This window comes from Lactuca serriola, chromosome 6, assembly GCF_051521515.1.
Source record: "Lactuca serriola cultivar US96UC23 chromosome 6, Lser_US96UC23_V15, whole genome shotgun sequence".
Taxonomy (NCBI): domain Eukaryota; kingdom Viridiplantae; phylum Streptophyta; class Magnoliopsida; order Asterales; family Asteraceae; genus Lactuca; species Lactuca serriola.
In genome coordinates this window covers 154,000,411-154,024,528 of record NC_136413.1, presented here as the reverse complement: position 1 = coordinate 154,024,528, position 24,118 = coordinate 154,000,411, and the positions used below count along the sequence as shown (strand labels likewise).

At 38.3% G+C, this 24,118-nt stretch overlaps 2 protein-coding genes across 2 annotated transcripts; both read right to left on the bottom strand.

Moving 5' to 3' along the window:
• Positions 1 to 7,832: 7,832 nt before the first annotated feature.
• LOC145057118 (amine oxidase [copper-containing] gamma 2-like) lies at positions 7,833 to 12,155 on the bottom strand. The gene is made up of 4 exons (XM_079004895.1): positions 10,682 to 12,155; positions 10,474 to 10,587; positions 8,485 to 9,032; positions 7,833 to 8,191 (listed from the first exon to the last, which is right to left on the bottom strand). Exons 1-4 carry the CDS (start codon positions 11,996 to 11,998, stop codon positions 7,975 to 7,977), a joined length of 2,196 nt encoding a protein of 731 aa, XP_078861021.1. The 5' UTR covers positions 11,999 to 12,155; the 3' UTR covers positions 7,833 to 7,974.
• Positions 12,156 to 12,837: 682 nt separating this feature from the next.
• On the bottom strand, positions 12,838 to 13,824 carry LOC145060277 (uncharacterized). The gene is made up of 2 exons (XM_079007971.1): positions 13,179 to 13,824; positions 12,838 to 13,106 (listed from the first exon to the last, which is right to left on the bottom strand). Exons 1-2 carry the CDS (start codon positions 13,822 to 13,824, stop codon positions 12,838 to 12,840), a joined length of 915 nt encoding a protein of 304 aa, XP_078864097.1.
• Between the last annotated feature and the right edge of the window lie 10,294 nt (positions 13,825 to 24,118).

Below are 24,118 nucleotides of genomic sequence, written 5' to 3'. Positions count from 1 at the left end.
CGATATATGGGCCCCTCGATGATTTTGTTTTGACCTATGTACCGGGCCCGGTCAGAACTAAATTGATGTGTTCAGTTAAGTTCTATGTCAAACAAATCGGAAATCGGGAAACAAAGGTTGGACAATAAGCAAGACTATGTTCCATGTATTTGTCCGGCTGATATCTAGAACAGAGGATTATATGATCACTTATCTAAAATGACGCGTTCTAGTTCAACAGAGTTTAAAGAGCTACGATTGTTGATCGGTTCCTGACGTCATACTTGCAACTATATTAGACTTATCCAAGTGGGAGACTGTTGGATATAGTGTCTAAGTCCATAACTATATTTGGTATGTACTTGACCCGACCCGGCATGGTCCATTTGGGTTGCACTTCACCCGAACAATTTATGGATAATCTTTTGAGAATAGTATAAGTTATGATTTATTAATATATTATAAGTTCTAATATATTAATATAAGATCATATTATTTAATTAGTATTGATCTATAATTAATCTAGGATTAATTTAGAGATCAAAAGTATTACTAATTAAATATGGGCTCTTATATTTATATAGTGTGGGCTAATGCTTATTTGGAATGGGCTAGGCTTGCATGGAAAGTCCATGGATACTCCATGGAGCTTTAACCCATGGATCTCATGGAAATGAAGAGACATGGGTATTAGGGTTTACATGAATGTAACCCTAATCCACCACACTATATAAAGGAGGCTCTAGTTGTGGTGAGTAAAGTAAGAGGGCCGATTTCAAGATAGTTGTGACTATTCTCTCAAGGTTCCAAAGTTTGTGGTGATTTGTGATTTCCATTTGAGGCATCCATACTATTGGTGCTAGGATCTAAAACTCCAAGCAATCAACTACAACTACAAGGTAAGTAATTCTACTAGCTTTATTTGATTCAAGATCCCCATGCCATGCTAGATAGGATAAGAACCTTGGAAAAATAATTATTTCCATGTATCTTAGTCAAACATAGATCCAAGGTTTCTAGGGTTGCATGTACAATATAGGAGTGTTAGAATGCTCAAAACCCATCACCATACTCATCCAGAGTCGATCATGCTTCAGACCAAGCGCCCAATCTGGGGCTCGGGTCATGATTAGAACCCCAACCTAGGTCCATCAAAAGCCTATTGTTCATCACCAAGAAGGCGCGAACCAACTGCTGGAAGTTTATTGAACTCCCAACTCACACAATCCTCACTTCATACGGCCACTTGAGTCGTCTTTCCTCCCAACGGGAATGTGAATTTCATCCTAGATTAACAACAGTTTCCGTCCACAGAAATCTGAACGGTTCTTCCCCACTTCGATTTGACGAAGTTCTCCCAACCCACAAAGTCTGATGGGTTCCCAATCCATCTTTCCTCCTTATGGTTGAACCGCCAACAACCTGCGTTTACTGAAACTAGTTTTCCATCACCATTCCAACCCAATGCCCGCACAACTCTCGAAATCCATAAAAACACTCCCTGAAATCTATGCAAATTCTTCAACTCAAGACACCTTCAATGATAAAGCACCAAAAATCTTGAAGTCCTGTATATTGGTGACACAGACCGAAACCCCAACAATACATCAATTCCCCTGGCACACCTAGTGGCCAACCAAACTCAAATGCTAAAACCATTGAAACCCGACTATACTGGAGAACTAACCCGCTGAAGCTGACCATAGATCTTCCATACATTACCCCTGAGTTGTTCCCGATAAAGAACTGAAACAACAACTGAACATAATGAAACCCGCTCAACAAGATACAACCCCTTCTTACCCACTAATGATTCATGGCATGCAAAATGGCATATAACAATTCTTGATGATACTACCCAACCAATTAATAAAGAATTAAACCAAAGATAAAGCTCACCCAAACCGATAAATTCCAAGCAACAAAAATATTGATAACAACCAAAGAGAAATCAATAGATAACACACTCGTAATATCGCCTGTTGGAGTCCTGGCCTCCCCTGTCTGACATTGTAATGCTAGGCTCCTCCCTGCTGGGGACCCTTCCCTACCCTCACGACCATCAGTGATCCTCAAAGTAACCGGAGTAGGTGCACTCACTGCTCCTCCCCTCATCATCGGACATTCGGCCTTCTTGTAGCCTACTTAGATGTAGTGACAACATAAGGGGCTTTCCACCTGAGGACAATCCTTGCTGACATGACCAACCCTGCCACACTTGTAGCAACCCAAACCCCTAAAACGACAAACCCCATTGTGCAGTTTCCCGCACATGTTGCACTAGCCCCGAACCTGCTGGCCCTTCAATCGCTGATCTAAATTCTTGGGTCTCTTCCCAGGACCCTACACTACCTATACCTGATCTGGCCCCCCTCTTCCTTAGGTTCTCCAAATTGATCTCCCGCTCTCGGGCGCTAGAAATCATATCATTCAGGGTCTTGCACCCTGACATACTCAAAAACTCCCTGATGTCATCCCTCAGCATATCATGATACCTTACCTTCTTCATCTCCTCGTCTGTCGCATACTGTGGAACCAATAAAGCTCTCTCCCAGAACTTGGCAGTGATTTCTGCCACAGTATCAGTAGTCTGGCGGAGATCCTGAAATTCTCGCGCCAACTGCTGCACCTCAACCATAGGTGCAAACTCAAATAACAACCTGGTCGAAAAATCATCCCACTACATCGCATAAACAGCATCATCACCCACCTCACGTCCTACCTCCTCCCACATGTCCCATGCCCTGTCCTTCAAAAGGCGGGATGCAAATCTGACCATCGACTCCTCGGGAAAAAAACTCGTCCTGAACACGTTAGCCATATCCGCTAAACATCGCCTACTGGCAATAGGGTCTTTCTCCCCAGAGAACGGGGGAGCTCCACAAACACGAACTCACGAAAAGAAAGGGTGCAAGCACCAACGAGAGCCATAACCTCAACACGGAATGCACCAAAGCGCTCATCCAAAATCTTCAGAATCCCCTACTTAACTAAACCAAAGATCGCAGGAGTTTGCTCCAAAATATTGTGGGTAATCTCTGATGAGATGAACTCCCACATCTACCCGCTAATCGGCTCAACACCTAAACCTGAGCCGGAACTAGAACCAAAACCTCCTTCCTGAGTGCTCATCACCAAACTGAAATACAACTTGCAAATGATTAGAACATACCTAAGAATCCTCATCCCACAAGCTTCCTAGATTCTCCAAGACTCTCCCTGATTTGAGTACGAAATTCTAAAAGCTTATACAATCAGGCGTATAAAGGCATCTCTCCTATCATAAAATCCGGATCACATCCTTAGCCCTAATCTAGCATGGAATTCTCATAATCATATCATATATCGCCATAAAAATGTATTGGTATTCTAGGAACCACTTACTTAAGCTCGGCCGATTGCACGCATCACACCCCTTTCTTTGATTAGAAACCCTTTTAATAAAACATTTGTGTTATGAAAATTTCACCAAACCCTCAGTTTGAGTCCAGGAATACCCGAGACTATGCCTGAATCCCTCAAACCAAAGCTTTTATACTAACTAGAAACATCCCAAAATACGAGGGTAAGAATTTCATTTTTAAAACAACCAACACACCCCTTTATCAATTACTCAAATCTTTAAAGATATTTTAAAATAAAAACAATTATTAGAGTACAATCCCAAAATCTCAAGATTGCGGAAAATATAGGTGTATGCGTTGCGATCAAGATGGGCCCTTCTCTTTCGAACCAAAAGTACCTGAAACCATAAACAACAACGCCAAGCACAAAGATTAGTGAGTTCCCTAAATACCACATACCATACATAACATATGAGTCATACATATCAAACATGCACTAGGAGGTGCTATGTGCCAACCATAGTCTTGACATTATGCCACGAGCCGTATCATGGTCTTCCTTGCCATGCCAGGGACCAAAACCATGGGTCTTACAGACAAGTGCCAGGAGCCACCTCCTGGTCTTCCATGCAAGCATCATAAGGAAAACTAGCATACAATCTACAACTAATTATCTACTTAACTACAAGAGTCCAAACTCTGGTCTTGTATACAGATTTTCTAGGAGCCACCTCCTGGTCTTTAATACAAATGCTAAGGGCCACCCCCTGGTCTTTCTATAATACATAAACCAACATGTCAACATTAGTGCCTTCGACCCAATAGTATAGTGAGGAGACTAACCTCACACTGCTGAATCACACTGATAATCACTATCTGCTGGTCCGACAATTCTCGAGTTATCAATATCAAATAACACCCAATTAACAATTGGAGCCGCATCTATATCCTTCAATCCATGCTTTAGGTAAAAATACCATTTTACCCCTTACCTAGTTTGGCCTAAGACTAGGTCCTAATCTTTCAATCCAAAAAGGTCCAAAAACCAATTAACCATCTGAGGCCCACATATGGCCCAATTTTCCAAATGGAGTACAAATCCCTACATCAGCCTGATCCTAAGGCCCACCAATTTTTCGTAGTCCAAACACCAGCATTCAGATAGCCCAACAGTGCCCACAGCAACTAAGCCCAAAAGATAGCCCAAACATACGAAGTCCAATAAACTGAGTACGCGGGGGTACTCAGCATGTACATGCAGCGTACTCGCTTGAAGGATTGTACGCTAAGCATACGTGCTTGTACGCCCAACATACTCACCCCTTAAGACAAAGCTCGAAAACATAAATCTGACTTCCTTGAGCTAGATTATCACGTAAAGTTGCTAACTTTACGTTCATGCATGGCTAAATGAAGCTCTTAAGCTTAAAAATGTAATAAGTGACTTGATGCATGCATGTGGCCAAAAATCCTATAAAGCTTACACCTTTAGGCTTAAGGAGTCGAATACAAACTCAGATCTAAAAGAACAAGCCCTTAAAACGTCTTAACTCTTCCATCAACTCAAAAATGGACCAAAAGCATAACAAAATAAGCTATAAGGAGATCTAAACATCTACATGCCAAGGTTTAAACTTGATACCTCATAAAGCTTGCACAAAAGATGATGATTATGGATCCAAAACCTTCTTATGAAGCAAGGCAACTTCAAGCTTCTCTACTTCTTTCACAAAGGCAAGAATGGGAACCAAAGTCTTCTTAATATCTCAAGATTACCATAAAGAGGCTAAAGGATTGATTTAGGGTTTTAGGAGGTTTGGGGGTTGGTAAAGAAGCCAGCCCTAAAGACTTAAGATGCTTAAATAGGGTACACATACTCAAAATTAGGGTTTCTTGCACCCCTCGTACGCCGAGCGTACTCCTCGTACGCCCAATTTACGAGACCGAGGCTTCACGATCCTTCCTCCTTTGTACGCTAAGCTTACACCAGTGTATGCCCAGCATACTGCACTTCGCACTTGTACGCCCCGTGTACTCCCTATGTACGCCCCACGTACTAGGGTTTCCCCTTAAACCCTAAAAATACTCCGAAAGCCATAACTTTTTTGCTATAAATCCGATTTCGACGATCCTTATATCCATGAAAAGGTAACGAGAAGCTCTACGCTTTTATCAACTCATACTTTCCATAAAATTTATCGAACAAAAATCCAGTTTCCACAAAAGCTTGTGCTGTCATTTTACCAAAGTACCCCTTGTCTACAAAACCCAATCCGAACACTCGAATCATCTAACTTACGTCACCCACAACCAAATGGGTAACGATTTGGGACATGGTGTTACATATATTTAATATAATAGTTATTAAAATGCATACCTTTCAACCATACTACAAGAGTATCTTCCCCTTGACTCTGATACGTAAACAATCCTCTGACCCACTCCTCACTCTTACTATATGGAGTCATCCAAATTTGATTATTAGTAAAAGCCCCACGCTTCTATGGTGGATCATCAAGATCCAGCAAGCTGGCAGCAGTCCCACCAGATACCAGCTTATACCCGAATGGGTTACCAACTCATGTCCATTTAGAAGAGTTCACGATATGCAGGAATGAAAAAGGGATGTAGCAGTAAGAGTATGTGTGAAAGTGAATGTGTGAGTTGGAACTGAAAAGGAAGCCACATCAGCTTCAAATACTTATCTGGCTTATGAAACCTGTTATAATAGGTAATAATGATTAAAAGAGCAGGTCAACAACAAATTTATTCCCTTAAAAAGCTCGAAAATAAGTTAAGGCACTAAATGGGCAAATTCGATATACATTGTTGGGATAATGTGTTACTTTTTTTCCTTATTACTTTCATTAAATATGACACATATGGCCATTTAACATGACTAGGAGATTAAGTAAAACGAAAATATATAAGGATATTTCGTGTGTGTGTATATATATATATATATATATATATATATATATATATATATATATATATATATATATATATATATATATATATATATATGCTTGGTCACAAGTACATACACTATAGGCTAACATGAAAACATGTACAATGATAAAACCATGCGTAAAGACATGTACAATCTCTCTAATAAATGAATGTTTTTTTTTGCCACTTGTCACACTCTCATTCAATTTGTCAAATGTCATTTAATGGTTATTTTGAATCAATTTTTTTTCCACGTGTCATTTTATGAGTTTTTCTATTTTATTAAATTTCATATAATATTATAATGTAATAATTACAATAAATGTAGTAATAAATAGATATCAATTTCATTAATAAAATTACCTTTTAATTTCAAAATTCATAAAATTAAAACTTGTTAGTTTCTTTTATTTATTTAAATTTAAAAGATAAAAAACATTTTCATTATAATAATTAATTATTTTTCTTATTTGTTTATAAATTCAAAGTTCTCAAATATTTTCATCTTCATATTTAACTTTTTTTTTTTAAATTAACCCATGTAATACATGAGTGTCACAACTAGTAATATAACATATGCATAAAGACATGTACAATAATATAGCATATAACATAACATATCATCAAAGTTGTTAAATTCATGATCTTGATCGTAAGATAATACGATCCTATGATTTTAGGTATGAAAAATGAGTCGAATCCTAGAATCAAGATCCGATCCAATCCCGCCACCCTTGATTTTTTTTTTGAAAAAATTATAAAAATTTATAATAAAAATTATAAAAAAAAATCCAAAAAAATTGAATTTACCATTGTATGACTTTTACCTTTCACCAGTTTTTCTTCTATCTTTTTTTTTTGTTATGACTAATGTTTAAACGTTTTTATAGGTTTTGAACGGAAAAATAAATATTAGATATATTTTCATATTTTAAACTTATAGAGTAAACTTATGTTTTTTTTGTGGGTTTTTTTTTTTTTTTTTTTTTTTTTTAAATCAACCGATATAATATATATATTTTTTAAATTAACCCATGTAATACATGGGTGTCACAACTAATAATATAACATATGCGTAAAGACATGTACAATATTATAACATATAACATAATATATCATCAAGGTTGTCAAATTCACGATATTGATCGTAGGATGATACGATCCTATGATTTTAGGTACGAAAAACGATTTGGATCATAGAATCAGGATCCGATCCGATCCCGCCTCCCTTGATTTTTTTTTTTTTTTTTTTTTTTTTGAAAAAATTATAAAAAAAATCCAAAAAAAATTGAATTTACCATTGTACAACTTTTACCTTTCACCAGTTTTTCTTCTACCTTTTTTTTTTGTTATGACTAATGTTTAAAAGTTTTTATAGGTTTTGAATGAATAACAAAATATTAGATATATTTTCATATTTTAAACTTATAAGGTAAACTTATGTTTTTTTGCGGGATCTTAGGATCCCGATTTCGATCTTACGATCCCGATATTGTAAACCCAAAAACAGTCTAAAATAGAATCCCGATCTTGACAACCTTTATATAGAATAATAAATTTATCCACCAAAAGGACAAGAGGGTCCTTAAACCATTTATTAGATATCGATCATTTAGGTCTACAACACTCTATTTTCCGAAATTCTTACATATTCACACATCGAGATTCGAGACCAAGATTTTTCTTAAGATTGAAACAATTAAGCAGAAGATTCAGCACTAGCACTACAAACAGGCAAATCATTCTCGTTATTTGGTGGAATATTGAGAATAGGGTTGCTTTCATAAAAGTTAACAGGCTTCAGGTCAAAGCTCGATGATACAGTCGGCATGATTGGGAAGTCCTCTTGGCATGGAACATGATGAAACCCTAATGTATACCACATTACAATGTCCTTGTTTTCAATTGATCGGTCCCTGAAAAGAAAACATATACAGTTTTAAGGGTAGTACTACATGGAAGTGGAGGAAGGTAAAATGTAGAAAACTCAAAGTATTTGATATTCAGTTGACATAACTAATGGATAAAACTACAACTATTGGTATTTGCATTTTAACCCTTTTTATCTTTAAATAGACTAAGGTACAATACTAATATAACGTTCGACTAAGTTTATAGCTTTTTAAAACTATTCATTAAAAACTATGTCGTTATTTTATTGATAATATATGTAATTATATTTAATATACTAGTTATTGATAATGCATACCTTTCGGACCATACTGCAAGAGTATCTTCCCCTTGACTCTGATACGTAAACAATCCTCCGGCCCACTCCTCACTCTTATTATACGGAGTCACCCAAATTTGATTATTAGTAAAAGCCCCACGCTTCTGTGGCGGATCATCAAGATCCAGCAAACTGGCAGCGGTCCCACCAGGGACCAGCTTATACCCGACCGGGTTACCAACTCGTGTCCGTTTAGACGGGTTCACAATATGGTACTCGGACGGGTCATACAACTTTAATTTCACTTGTGCATCTTTTTCTGTTTTTGCAGTATTTCTAACTGCTTTTAGGTAACTGCGCCTCGGAGATTCTCCAGGCGCAGTCTCTTCACGTTTGATGTTGACTTTGATAAAGGAGTTTGGGGGCCCATCAATGTCCATGTCAAGGTAGAAGGTGATGTAGTGGTCATGGATGACTCCGATGACATTTTCTGATAAGAGGGTGCCGTAGAGATTTTCCTCTTGGTTTACTTGGTTCATGTTGACGTATGAAGTGCCTTTCACCATCAAGATTCCACTAAGTCCAACCTGAAAAGACAAGTTTTGAGACTTCAAATCATGATTACGTATAGAGAATAGACCACCATTATTAGAATTAGAATCTTTTTTTTTTTGTAATATCAAGGATATTTTTGAATAAAGATAAAAGTATGGGTTTGTTTATGTAAAGAATCTATTCTAAAATGCTAAACAAATGCTTGGAACTCGAGAACTACCTAATCATAGGGACAAACTAAATCATGCAAATTTCGTTTATGTATTTTTTTTTAAAAGAGCTAATCAAAGATCATCGGACACCCCAAAAAACTATTGAAAATTCCTTGAAAATACTTTAGATAATAATTAATGCTTTTGTGACAGTGTTTTTTGTCTTCTTGTTTACAGTCTTGGAAAAACGTAAACATGATAGAAAACAATGGTAAAAAATCTTTGATTTTTTCAAAAAAATTGTAGATTGACAAAACTTGTTTTGAATCTTTACTTAATTTTTTTATCAGACTATTATCAAAAAAAATAATAAAATAAAAAATAAAAAATATTTCATTTCCACCCGGGTTTGTTTGTTTTTCTTTTTTAAAAAATGTCAAACTATTATTTTGGATTCTTTCATAAAATTTTGACGCTTCCCTAAAAGATTTTACTATTAGAATTTATCCATTTTCTAATTAATATTTTACCTACAAAATTTTACATAGAAAAGTAACTTACCAAATAAATGAATAAAGCAAATTGCATAAAATACATAAGTTTAAACAAAATTTCGATTTTCACGTTAAAATGTGGCTTCACATATGATTCTAGTTGGAAAATATTTATGTTAAATTAAACTCTTACGTAGATTTGTACTCAGTTTTCCTTATTTCTTCTTCTCTTTATTTTCTCTCGCATAACGATTTTGTATAATGATTTTCTAAGGTTGTTCAAGTGGATTGATATAAACCAAGCAAAGAAGATTTCTTTAAGGAGATTGTTATTGTGGACAACTTTTCTTGTCTTATTTATAGCTATCTTCGAAAGCCATTGCACAAAATTATTATGTTATGCAAGAAGAAAAGAATAAGAAATAAGAGAAAATAAGTACATGTCTACGTGATTTTTAAATTTAACCTAGATGTTTGCAAACCATAATCATACGTGGAACTCTCATTCACTTTTTTGCCTAATCAATAAGTGGAATACATGAAATAACCGTGCAAACCGATGAATGGGTTAAATTTGCGACAAAATTATAAAATTAGTTAATGACTTAATTGGAAAAAAAAAATACAATTTCAAAATCAAATTTTTATATAAACTTAATGTCATGCAAAATAAAAAACCAATTTTACATATAAATTAACTTCTACCTTACTAAGTTATGTATTTAATTTAATTATGCATGACATTTCACAAGTTTAGCTTTACGTAATTCGAACTTCGAGTTGAAAATTTTCTAGTTTTTAGATAATGTGTGTGCAAATAAGCTGACCTTCACTCTAATCAACCCATCCGTCTGAAACTCCCAATCCACAATATAATCATAATTCGCAACGGAAGCTGCCATTCTTACAACTAGCGTCACCTTCGGTCTCACCTCTCGTATCTGCAAATCCACATCACCATGAAAATTCCACTCAAATAACCTTCAAATCATACTACAATTTAAACATTAGGTAGAAATCGGAATCCTATTTTACCTCCAGTCCGGTGATCGGACTTTCAGAGTGTCGCCATCCAATATCGCCGGCGTAACTCTCAAAAACACAAACCATATTTGACCGGACATACGGCGTCCCGTCGCCGGCGGCGAACACACCGTCCATATAATAAGCGTTACGTGGGCAATCATTAAGTGGGTCCAACGGCATCGCCTGAAGTCCGAACCCGTATTCGCCGGCGTCCATATACGTCTTGAAATACCAAGCGTCGGTAGGATCCATATAAGGAACAAATAGCTCCGAAGTAAACCCTTTATACATCACATTCCTCATCTCTCGGGTAATCGGATCTATCACCTTGACCCGAGATATCACCACCCCTGCTCTCGGGTCGGGTTTGAGGTGAAATTCCCAGTTTGCCCATTTCACTAGATGATCATCTTCAATGGTGAAACTCGGACCCTTCGGTTGCTCGATGGATATCGGGTTTACAAGATTTATTTTGGAGTTTTGTGCGGAGAAACGATAGTCTGTACCTGCGGCCTTTGGTATCGGGATGTTCTTCCCTTTATCGATGATCTCCACCACTTGTTTTGTATCCATATCGAGAACAACTGTCAGCCCTTCGATTGGTCTCATGTAGAAATTTGCTGTTCCTTCCATGGAGTAACATTGCACCTTAATCAGCCGCCGGTTTTCCTCTTTTTCTCCGAACCACCCAAGTGAAATCGGCAGACAAGCGAGATCCTTTAGATCGACGCCACGTGCCAAAATCGAACGGTTGAAATCAGCGTTCCCAAGTGGAGCCCATGTTGATGACGTCATGTCTTCAATTGTCATCGTTGGGTAACCGGAGTGTTCTCCGACGTCGACAAGACTCACCTCTCCGGAACCCAAATCAACGCTGAACACGTGTGCTTGGCCGTTGACACGTGCAATGACAGACGCCTTACGTGGTGGCAGAGGCTCCCCGTGGTTCCACGCCAGCACGACGGACTTGTCTGGTTCTTCGAGCACGACGGAGTGAAGTGCGTAGGTGTTGGAGTTCAGGAATAGCGCGTGGGAGAGGAGGATGGAGCGGACTTTGTTGAGTTCCTTGAGGGTGAGGGGGTCCAGTGGGTGGTGGGGTACGTCGGCGGTGTGGAGGCGGGTGGTGGGTTTGGGTGGTTGTTTGATATTGGATTGAAAGAAACGGTTTTTGGAGGTGCACCACCGTGAGTTGGTGGAGCAGTCGAGTAACTCCTCCGCTTTGTTGGTGAGTGGCAGGGTATATGGTAGGTTGGTAAAAGTGAACAGGAGGAGGAGGGCGACGATTACAGTGAGGAAGAGAAATCGGATGAGATTTCTTGTCTCCATGGTTGTGAGTCACCGGAAGTAAGAGTGTAAGACAGTAAGTGTATGTGAGTGTTTGCACTGGATGTTGAAGATGAAGACTACATATACCAGAGTATCAGACGGAAAGTGAACGAGAGTGATGAACACTAAGTACACTGATGTTAATTTGGCTTTTATTATATGATCGATATTTCATTATTTCAAGGGTTAATTCCTAAAACTAAAGATGTCTATATCAAATGATAACGTCCGGAAATTATAACAAAATGTAAACAAGTTAATCCGTTATATCCATCATATACCATATATATGTCGTGAGTGTCATGTGAGCACCACAATCCCTACCACTAACTAACATGGGATAGCTATGATTAACACATCACTCCACATCATTGTTTTTATTTATTTTTAATTCAAAAATACAATAAAATTATATTTTTTATAATTAAAAAGCATTCATTTTTTTAAACTATAGTTTCATTAATTATAAAAATAAAATTACAACTTCAAACTATATTACTTAGTTAATTTAGAAAAAAAAATTACATTAATTAAAAAAACAAAGAAACATACATATAAAAAACCTAATCGTCGTTCATGTTATGTTGGTACAAATGTTCTACGACATCTTCTCGAATATTGAAACACGTTTCACTGTTATGAATTTCAACAACTCACTCTAAAAACGCATTCGTTCCGGGTACGAACTCCTCAATTGGAACGACAACGTCATTCGGATCATACGTGCAAATCGCTTGACCTTCATCTTCGATAATCTTATTATGCATTATCATATATGTTAGGACCATTCGTTTAATTCTTTCTTTATCCCAGAGTCGTGTAGCATATTTCACTACATGTCATGACTGCTTAAGGACTCCAAATGCCCTCTCCATATCCTTTCTCGCCGATTCCTGTTTTTTTGTAAAAAACATTGCCTTTCCACTTCGAGGAACCGAGTATGCCTTCGTCAATGTAGAATAATTCGGGTATATCCCATCACCAAGGCAGTAATTGTATTTGTACGCGTGCCCGTTCACCGTGAACGTCAAATCAGGTGCTTTGCCGGTCAAAATATCGTTGAAAAGTGGAGAATGACCAAGAACATTAAGATCGTTGTTAGACCCCGCTACTCCAAAAAAGGCATGTCATATCCACAAATCTTGAGATGCAACAACTTCTAGGATGATAGTTGGTTCACCTATATCTCCTCGAGTGAACTGACCACGCCATGCAGTTGGACATTTTTCCCAAGCCACATGTGTACAATCTAGACTGCCAAGGATACCCGGAAATCCATGTCTCTCTTCATGAGCCGAATATAATCTCTCAATATCACGTTGAGTAGGTTTGCGCAAATATTCTTCGTGAAAAACCTCATAAACACATGCAGAAAACCAATCTACACATTCAACTGCGGTCCTCTCAGATACTTTCAAGTATTCGTCAGATGCATCGAATGCTATACCGTATCCCAAATACCTAAGAGCAGCCGCACATTTTTGTATACTACTAAAACTCATTCTTCCTCTAGCGTCGGGTTTTCGTTTGAAAAAATCATAACGAGATTCTAAGGCATTACTAATACGTAAAAATATAGCCTTATTCAAACGGAAACGACGTTCGAAGGAGTCGTCATTATAAAGACAATTATCGGCAAAGTAATCACGTACCAATAAGTCATGTGCGGCTTGACGATCACGATTGACGACCGCCCTTGTACGAGCTGCATTCGAACTTTCTTCGTCGTGAATGTGTTGCACAACGTTGAAGAATGTGTCGACAAATTCTACGTCGTCATCCGAGTCAAAAGCTTTTAGAAATTCAATATGTTTTGTGGAATCCATGTATATGTGTTTTGTGGTTTTAGAGAATGAAGATTAGAATGAGGTGTAAGTTTTGGTGAAAATAGAAGGTTTATTTATGTAGCGAACTAAGTTTGAAAAAAAAAACGGTCAAAATAGTCATTCAACGGCCAAATAAACCAACAACCAATCATCTTCTCCGTTTGATTTTGTCGTCGGGAGCACAGATGAGCATGAGCACGAGCACGACCACGCCCGACCACGGAACATCGGGGTGGTGTGCACAAGACTTTCTCGTGGCCAGCTAGACCACGATTTGCTTCGTGGTATGTATACCACAAGGTCTAATAGACAAAAGTGTAACATGTGATATGTAGTTCTTTTGGGTTTTAGTTTAAACCGTATTTTTTATTGACATTTTTACAATGTTTTATTTTGATCATTCAGAAATTTAAAAGGATTAAAATATTTTTTTTTATACATTTTATATGTTTTTTGTATTTAATCTAAAAATTAATTAAGACAAAACTTCAAAAATAGTCCCTGTGGTTTTCAAAAATATCAAGTTTAGTCCCTAAGTTCAAAAAATCTCACAGATGGTCCCTGTGGTTTGAAAACTTTTAACAAATGGTCCTTTTCGCTAACTCCGTTAACTTTTGACAGTTAAGTGAAGGGTATTTCAGTCATTTCACAACCACAGAGACCATTTTGACAATTCTGATAATTGAAACAAGGGTCGTCTTCTTCATCAGATAGGTAAGAGAACGGACGATAATTCGATGGCAGGGAATTGGTGGTTCGGTGGTGGCAATCGATCACAAAGAGCAAAACAAGAGGCTGATTATCAATAACTATAAATGGGGGGAAAAGGATCTTTGATTCTTAGTCTTCTCCTTCATCTGATCAGGAAGGAAAGAAACGAGCGAGGCGGACAATTGGAGTCTCCGACACTGGCTGGCAATCGTGAGGAGGGGTGGCGTCGATCTCCGACGAGCCCTCTTTCACTGTTACTTTTCCCGATCCAACATCAAAACACACATGGGAGGGAGGCAGCTGCAATCACCAATCAAAGGGAGTGTCACAGGTGCTCAATCGCACTGATGAAGGAGGAATAAGATCTGAAGTAGCAAGGGCTGCTTAAGCATTGACCTACGAAGGAGAAGGAAGGAAGGAAGATCCAAGGGAAACAGGTAAGCTGCGCCTGCAACTCCGGTGAGGAAAGGTGCGAAGGGGGGGGGGGGGGGGAGATGCAATGAACGACCGGAGGAGGTGGCGAGGCTGCTCCCCGACGAGCCTCATCGTGGTTTCTTCCTTGTCACCAATAGCAATGATTCGGAAGGGAATCAGAGCAGCTGCAGCAACAACGATTGAGGTGGGGTGTTTGGGGTTGAGCTCCAACGAAGCTAAGGAGGTAAAGTGGTGGGGATGAATTCTTTTTCCGGTGAGCCTTCCTCGGTCCTTTTGCCTCGTCTCCGAAAATAATTCTCAACAGAAAAGTAGCAGCAGCAGGGGCGTTCGGATGGAGCTTCTCAGATACGAGTGTGTTGCAGTCAATTGAAGAAGAAAATGGAAGATGGAGAGAGAGAGGCCCTTTAATATTAAATAATTATATTTATTTTTCTTTTTTTAAAAAATTTAAGGCAAAACTTCATAAATGGTCCCTGTGGTTGTGAAATGACTGAAATACTCTTCACTTAACGGTCAAAAGTTAGCGGAGTTAGCGAAAAGGACCATTTGTTAAAAGTTTTGAAACCACATGGACCATCTGTGAGGTTTTTTGAACTTAGGGACTAAACTTGATATTTTTGAAAATCACAGGGACCATTTTTGAAGTTTTATCTTTAATTAATTAAAAAATTAACCCTCTCTTTCTCTCTCTCTCTCTCTCTCTCTCTCTCTCTCTCTCTCGTTCCAGTTCCGTCGCGAAACTCCGAGGGTCATAACTTCTTCGTTATAACTCGGATTTCGGCGTTGTTTATATCCTCAGAATCCTTGTTTCGACCACTACAACTTTATGTAAAGTTATCAGGTTTATCTCACACTTTAATTTTGATGCTTATTTTTATTCTTTATTAATTATACCTTTATAATTAAGTTATAACCACATAAATGCACACAATTCACATAATACTCAAATAATTCATCTTTATTACTTCAAAAAGAGTTACAATAGTTGACCTAGACTATTACATCGTCTAAAATGTTTAGCCCTGAAACTCGGGCGTTACAATTCTCTCCCCCTTAGGATGATTCCGTCTCGGAATCACGCATCAGCAAACAGATGTGGGTGGTGACTCCTCATGTCAATTTATGTTTCCCAAGTGAGATTCGGCCCATTCAAATGTTTCCATCGGACTATGTAAGGTCGAACCTTATAATATGATGATATTTGAGACTGATCACTCAGCGTCAGCGTATGACTCAGTATCAGCATCAACGTCAGCGTTCTAAATGTTCAGTGTATAGTTTTATATTCAACATTTTGTAACAAATTTAGTACTTATCTAGTTTCCATAGTTATCGTCTATTAGTTAGCTGGTATATCCCTAATTTGTAGGGATTGCCTAGATTAATTATATATAGTCTTTTGTACAAGTTTGTGAAAGATCATCTTTCACAAACCCTAATAGCCGCTTTGTGCATTCGATAATCTATTTGTGAGATTATTATTCTTAGTAAAAGTTTTTCTTCGTGAATCTTCGTTGTTCTTGTTGATAGTCATTGTTTGATCTTAGGCCCTTTCAATTGGTATCAGAGCAGGATTCTCTTATCAAACAAATGGCTTCATCATCTTCTTCTTTAAACTCATCAAATCATCCTTCTACTAAAATTCCTCCATTTGATGAAACCAATTTTGCTATGTGGAAAATCAAAGCTCTCTATGCATTAGAATCTATAGATGAAGACATGTTGGACATCATCGACAATGGTCCATATGTTCCGATGTATCAGCCCTTGAAAAACAATGTTCTTGATGGTGTCATGAAGAAAACACCTAGAGAAAACTGGACAACAGATGACAAAAGAAAGAACGGTCTAGATGTTCGTGCTCGGGCTACAATCAGCTATGCTTTGCCATACAATATCTTTGGGCTGGTTCAGAACTGCATCTCAGCAAAAGAAATGACGGACACGCTGACTGTAGCTTTTGAAGGCACTGAGGAAGTCAAGGCTACTCAGATAAATGATCTAAACAGAAGGTATGAACATTTCGTTGCAAAGAAAGGTGAAACCCTGACTCAAACCTTCAACAGGTTTAATACTCTTGTTAATGATCCGCGGAGACTAGATCAGTTGAAGCATCGAACTGTTCTAGTGCAAAAGTTTTTAGATTCTCTGGGTGCAGGTTGGGAGAATCATGTTGATGTGCTTAAAAATAGTGAGAAGATCAGCACAGTGGACTTACAAAGTCTTTATGGAAACCATCGATACTATGAGGAATCCAAGCTCCATAGAAAGGAGCTGATGAAGGACGCTCAGCGTGAGTCATCAGTGGCATTATTTTCAAACAAAAATCAATTGTCAGAGTCAGACACTGAAAACCATTCAGACACTGATTCCTCTAAAAGTGAGACGAATGATATGGAAAAGCTAGTTGCTAATGTTGCTTTCATTGTGAAAACTTTTGAGAAATCAGGCCGTAATTTCTCAAAGTTTCAGAAAAGGATGGATGGGAAATCTTTGAAAAAGTTAGATGCCAACAAGAAACATGTTACCGAAAAGAAAGGCAAAGCTCAGTTCTTTAACTGTGGTAGCACTGATCACTTTGCAAAAGAATGCAAGCAAAGAAGAATCCAAGGCTTGGAGGAATACTGGAAGCAGAAGTACAACAAGTTGGTTGAAAAGCTGAAAGCAAAGAACTTGGAACATAAAGTTCTTGTCGCTGAAGAAGAAAAATGGAAGACTAATGAGGAGTCATCAGATGATGAAGTTAAATGTCTGATGGCTAAGATAGAAGATGCTGATGAATGTGAAGTCAACAACAGTTCGTTTGACGCTGATATGTCTGATGTAGTTGAAAACTCCAGGAAGCATAACACTGATTCCCCTTCAATGTATCAGGTTCAAAATTTTGTTTCCTATTCAATGAATGAAAAAATCAAAATGTTTGAGTATTTGGGTGTTCTTAATTCTAAGAAGAATCAAATCATAAGAGATATGCAGAATCAAATTAATCTTCTTAAAACTGAACTATCCTTGAAAAATAACATTATTGACACTACTCATGAAAATCTAAGAGTTACTAGCTTATCAAATTCTTCGCTGTCTACTAAAATTGATAAAGTTAAAGACATCTTGAACAAAGAACAAACTGTGCTACAACTTTGGGTTAAATCTCACAAAAATGCAAATTATGTCATTTCTGCTCAAATACCTCATTCATGTGAGAAAATTCTTGGGGGAAATTTTGCTGAAGCTGAAAAAGTTTTTAAATCTCAAGAAAAAGAATCTAAATTTTATTCCATGAATGAATTGAAAGATTGTTTCAAAAACAAATTTATCAGCAACACTTTTGTTAATCAAAGTCTCATTGATGAATACTGTGTTACTGATTCTAATGGTGTTACTGAGTGTGATATTGAAATTACCGGAATTGATCCTACTTCTTATCCTGCACATCTTGAGAGACCAACTCCTCTCACTGAAAATATTATCGCATTTCCTATTTCAAATGGAATATTTCATGCTGTTCATGAACAACTTAAGTATTATCCTGATTGCAGTGTTTCAGTGCATAAGTCTAAATCTGATACTAATGTCAGCTCTTCATCCATTACTGATCATAACTCTTCTGAAACTGAATTCAGTTGTAATTCAATGTCAAATAAAAGGACTCAAAGTTCACTTGGTGGATCTTACAAATCCAAATGTGTTGAATCTAAAAATCTGCTCACCAAGAAAAACTTTGGTACTAGAGTTTGTTACAGATGTGGTGACACCTCTCACAAGATCAGTGAATGCAAGTTTGATAAAACATCTTTAAGAGCTAACAACATCAAAGTTAGAAATGAAAGATGGACTCTTAAATCAAATTCTTTAAACTGTCTTCCTAAAGAATGCTATAATCTATTGTCAAATAACTTTGTGAATGACCCATTTTACAATGGGTCAGTGTGTTCTAACTAGTTTCTCAGCACTGCAGGGTCAAGAGCATCTTTGGTACTTAGACAGTGGTTGCTCAAGACATATGACAGGATCCAAGTCTCTCCTGGAAGACTATGTCAAGAAAACTGGTCCTGCAGTAACATACGGAGACATTGGAAAGGGGTTTACTAAAGGATATGGGAACATCAAGTGTAATAATGTGGTGTTTCAGAATGTTTCATATGTAAAGGGTCTCAAACACAATCTTATCTCAATCAGCCAATTGTGTGATGCTGATTATGAAGTTCATTTTACAAAGAAGGAAGGAAGAGTCATCAACACTGACAAGAACATTGTACTCTCAGCAAGTAGAAAAGATGACATATATGTTCTTGACATGTTCTCAAGTGACAAGGCACTGATGCAATGTTTCTTTACCAAGTCTCAAACCAATCTCAGCTGGATTTTGCACAAAAGGTTCTCTCATTTGAACTTCAAGAATCTATCTAAAATATCTAATCAAGATCTAGTTAGAGGTCTCCCTAAATTCAGCTTTGTCAAAGACAAGATGTGCTCAGCGTGTGAACAAGGAAAGCAAACCAAGTCATCATTCAAACCCAAGTCATGCTCTAGCATATCTGTTCCTCTTCATTTACTACACATGGACTTGTTTGGACCTATTCCTGTTCGTTCCCAAGGAGGAAACAAGTATACGCTGGTGGTTGTGGATGAGTTTACCAGATTTACATGGGTAGTTTTCTTGAAGAAGAAAAGTCAAGCTGCACAGGAAATTATCTCACTGATTCATCAAAACGAGACGCTGACTGGTCTCAAAGTTAAGCAGCTAAGGAGTGATCATGGCACTGAGTTCCGGAATTCGACTCTTGAAGACTTTTGTGATTTTCAAGGTATTTGGCAGAACTTTTCAGCTCCTCGCACGCCTCAGTAAAATGGAGTTGTCGAACGAAGAAATCGAACACTGATTGAGGCAGGAAGGACCTTAATGATTCATGCTGGTCTTCCTATGTCGTTTTGGGCTGAAACTGTTGATACAGCATGTTACACTCAGAATCGCTCTCTAATTCATAGGGTTCACAAGAAGACACCATATGAGATGCTGAAAGGTCGAAAGCCAGACGTATCCTTCTTTCACGTGTTTGGATGCATTTGTTATATTCTTAATCAGCGCGACCCCAGATCAAATCAAAATTTGAGCCTAAGGCGGAAAAAGGTATTTTTGTTGGATATTCATCTATTTCAAAGGCTTTTCGTGTTTTTCATGTGAACAGGCAATGCATTGAGGAATCCATTCATGTAAAGTTTGATGAAGAATCCTACACTGATGAAAAAGTAGCTCATTCTCCTTCTATTTTCAAGAGCTTCTATCCTGTCCATTTGATGAAGTCTCACATACTGAAGAAGAAGTGGTCATTCCTGATCCTATCGTTCCAGACCCAAGTCCTGTCAATCAAGGCACTGCGGTCAGCACGACAACTCTTTTGTCAGATGCTGATGAAACCCTTGAATCTGAAGACTCTCCTATAACTGATGTTCCTTTCATTGATAACTCTTCAGCGTCAAACTCATTGGAATCAGCTCCAGAACATCGAGATCACCCTGTTGATCAAATTATTGGGAATCTTCATGATGGTGTCCAAACCAGATCTCGTGTATCTAATAATTTTTGCATGTATGTTAACTTTGTTTCAATGATCTTACCTGACAAGATACACTCAGCACTTCAACACGCTGACTAGATTAAAGCCATGCAAGACGAGCTGAATGAGTTCAAAAGGCACAAGGTTTGGACTCTTGTTCCCAGACCATCAGGAAAGACCATCACAGGAACACGCTGGGTCTATCGAAACAAGGTTGATAAAGATGGTGTTATTACTCGCAACAGAGCAAGACTTGTTGCTCAGGGGTTCACTCAAATTGAATCTATTGATTACGGAGAGACTTTTGCTCCAGTTGCCCGCATTGAAGAAATTAGACTATTCCTTGCATATGCTTCATACATGAACTTCATTGTCTACCAGATGGATGTCAAAACAACATTTCTTCATGGTGTGTTAGAAGAAGTATTTCTCAAACAGCCCCCAGGCTTTGAAGACAAAGAGCACCCTGACTGTGTGTACAGACTAGATAAAGTTGTATATGGACTGAAGCAAGCTCCCAGGGCCTGGTATGAGACACTGACATCATATCTCCTTGAAAATGGCTACAGAAGAGGAGCAATTGATAATACACTCTTCATCAAAAACAAAGGCTCAGACATGATTCTTGTTCAAATCTATGTCGATGATATCATCTTTGGCTCTCCAAATGAGAAGTTGAGCAAGGAATTCGCTGAGATCATGTCTCAAAGGTTCGAGATGAGCATGATGGGGAAGATGACCTTTTTCTTAGGTCTTGAGGTTCAGCAACAAAAATCAGGTATCTCAATTTGTCAAAGTAAATATATTGCTGACATGCTTGTTAAGTACTCTCTCAGCGACTGCAAACCGGCCTCTACTCCGGTGTCCAAGACTGATAAGCTACATGCTGATCCCACCGGCACTGATGTTAATCACTCTCTTTATCGAGGAATGATTGGATCTCTTCTCTACATCACTGCAATTCGCCCTGATATCGTGTTTGGAACCATTCTCTGTGCTAGATTCCAAGCTAATCCCATGGAGTCTCATCTCATTGCAGTTAAACGCATCTTTCGATACTTAAAGGGCACTCAGAACTTGGAACTGTGGTACCCTCGTGGCTCAGCACTTGAACTCTTTGGATACACTGATTCTGACTATGCAGGATGCAACTTAGACAAGAAGAGCACGTCAGGTGGGTGTCATTTCCTTGGAAAGCGACTAATCAGCTGGTCTAGCAAGAAACAAAGCTCAGTAGCTATCTCCATTGTAGAAGCTGAGTATGTTGCAACTGGGAGATGTTGTGCTCAACTCTTATGGATTTAGAATCAACTTTTAGACTATGGGCTTAAATTCACAAAGACTCCTAGATACTGTGATAACACCAGTTCCATTCAGATCACACAGAATCCTGTTCAGCACTCAAAGACAAAGCATATCGAGATCAGACATCACTTCATCAGAGACAATGTTGAGAAGGGCAAGGTTATTCTAGAACATGTCAAGACTCCAGATCAACTAGCTGATATTTTCACCAAGGCCCTGGATACTCAAACTACTGCTCACATTATTGGAGAACTTGGAATGATCACTCTGGATTAAAAAATGTTTTACTAATGTTTGCTATTGTCTTATAAACTAATGTATTTTTTTTGTTGATGATGATGTGCTGATTATGTTTACCATGCTGAGTACATTGTATGATCTCTTATCTCTATCTCTTCTACAAATCTTCTAAACTAAAGTTGAATGATTCACTGTATTAAACCATACACTGACAACAACTTGAAACTCTTTGCCGATGGTTAGACCAAAACACCAAGGTCTATCACACGCAACTATCCCTTCTTACCAATCTTACACTGATTCTGTGATTCAGTGTGACAAAACACATGCTGATGAGAGTCTAACAGTCTTTTCCGATGGTTAGACCAAAACACCAAGGTCTATCACACGCAACAATCCTCTCTTCACCTTCTTCTCACTCAGTGTCTAATGATTTAGTAAGAAGCAACACTCACTGATAAAGACTCAACACTCTGTGCCGATGGTTAGATAATTAAACCAGTATCTATCATACGCACCAATCACCTTGCTAACCTTGAACAAGCAAGTTGAACCTTGAATTGACGACAGATTATCCTTCAGCATGTAACTTTTAGTGACACTGATCTCAGCGCTTCCACAGACACTGATTGTCGTTTCATCTTCAGTATAACGACTCTTTTTACCCAACGGCTATTTTTCGGATTTGACAATTTGTTAAGATACGCAGTTATTTTCGAAAAGGATAATCATTACCTTTTTAAAACCGTTTAATCCCATATTTAAACCTCATTCCCACCTCTCTCCCAAACTTTCCTCCCATAATTCAAATTTCCTTCTCTTCTCTTCAAACCCTAGAATCCAAACTCTCTTCAATGGCGGCTTCACTGTTTACCTTCTCCTCCACCTCAAGAAGAGTCATCCCAGCTCCAAACTCTCCTCCCCTTCCAATATACATCAAATCTACAAATGTTGTCTTCAATCCTGATATACCAGATGTTCATCGCGGTCTTGGACTTGACGATTTTGTCAATTTTCTAGTATCTTGCAGACTTCGATATGCTATCAGTGAGGTTCCATCAGAGTTCTTTCCTGAACAAGTATGTGAGTTCTACTACACCGCAACAGTTAATAATGAAAACAACGTCATCTCCGACACTATTGGGCGTGGCCGTCGCTCAGTTTTCGTCAACGCTGATCTACTCCGTACTGCACTCAGGCTACCAATTCTTGAACAATTCTCTGAGCTTCTAACTATTGAATGCTGTCGATGCCTCTTTGATCAACTGGGATATGATCACTCCAAGGCTGGTGCTCGACCAACTCTCATTCTACGTCAATGCATGACTCCTGGATGGAAGTTCTTTACCGGGGCGATTTGTAAGTGTATAGGCCACAAATCTCGTAGTGGTGATCAACTGAGTGCTTTTGAACAACAAGTGGTATGTTCACTTCTCCTCAACAAACATGTTGATTATGGGGCTTTCTTCTTCGATCAGCTTGTCCAACTTCTTCGAGCCAATGTAAGAGCTGATCATGTTCCGTTTCCACGCTGGATTGCTCTTTTCTTGGATAAATTTTATGCTGAAGCCTATTACTCACACGCTGGAAATCCCATCCAATGCCCACGCATGTCAGTACGAATGTATCAGGATGATCCACTGGCCAATGACATCGGCATCTCTGATCGGATGCGAGAATGGATCGCGAATCCATATACCGTTCCTTCACTAAACGCTGACACTAACAAAGGAGCTTCTAATACCGACGAAACTAATGCTGAAATTCAAGCTGATCCCAGTCAAGAAGGTGGTCATATCTCCCCTCAACTTTCTCATCATACCATTTCTGTCACTGAAAGGATCCATTCAGCTCATGGGAAGTCATCTGCTCTGGGGGAGCAACCATCTCAGGGGGAGCAGCATCGATCACAAGAAATTTCAGGTACTCAGTTCATTCAAATTCCGGAATCAACGTTTAATGAGCTTCTTAACCTGACTCGAGATATGAGTCAGCGTCTTTTACGTATTGAGGCTGATGTCAACCAACTGAAGGGAGTTATTCTATTA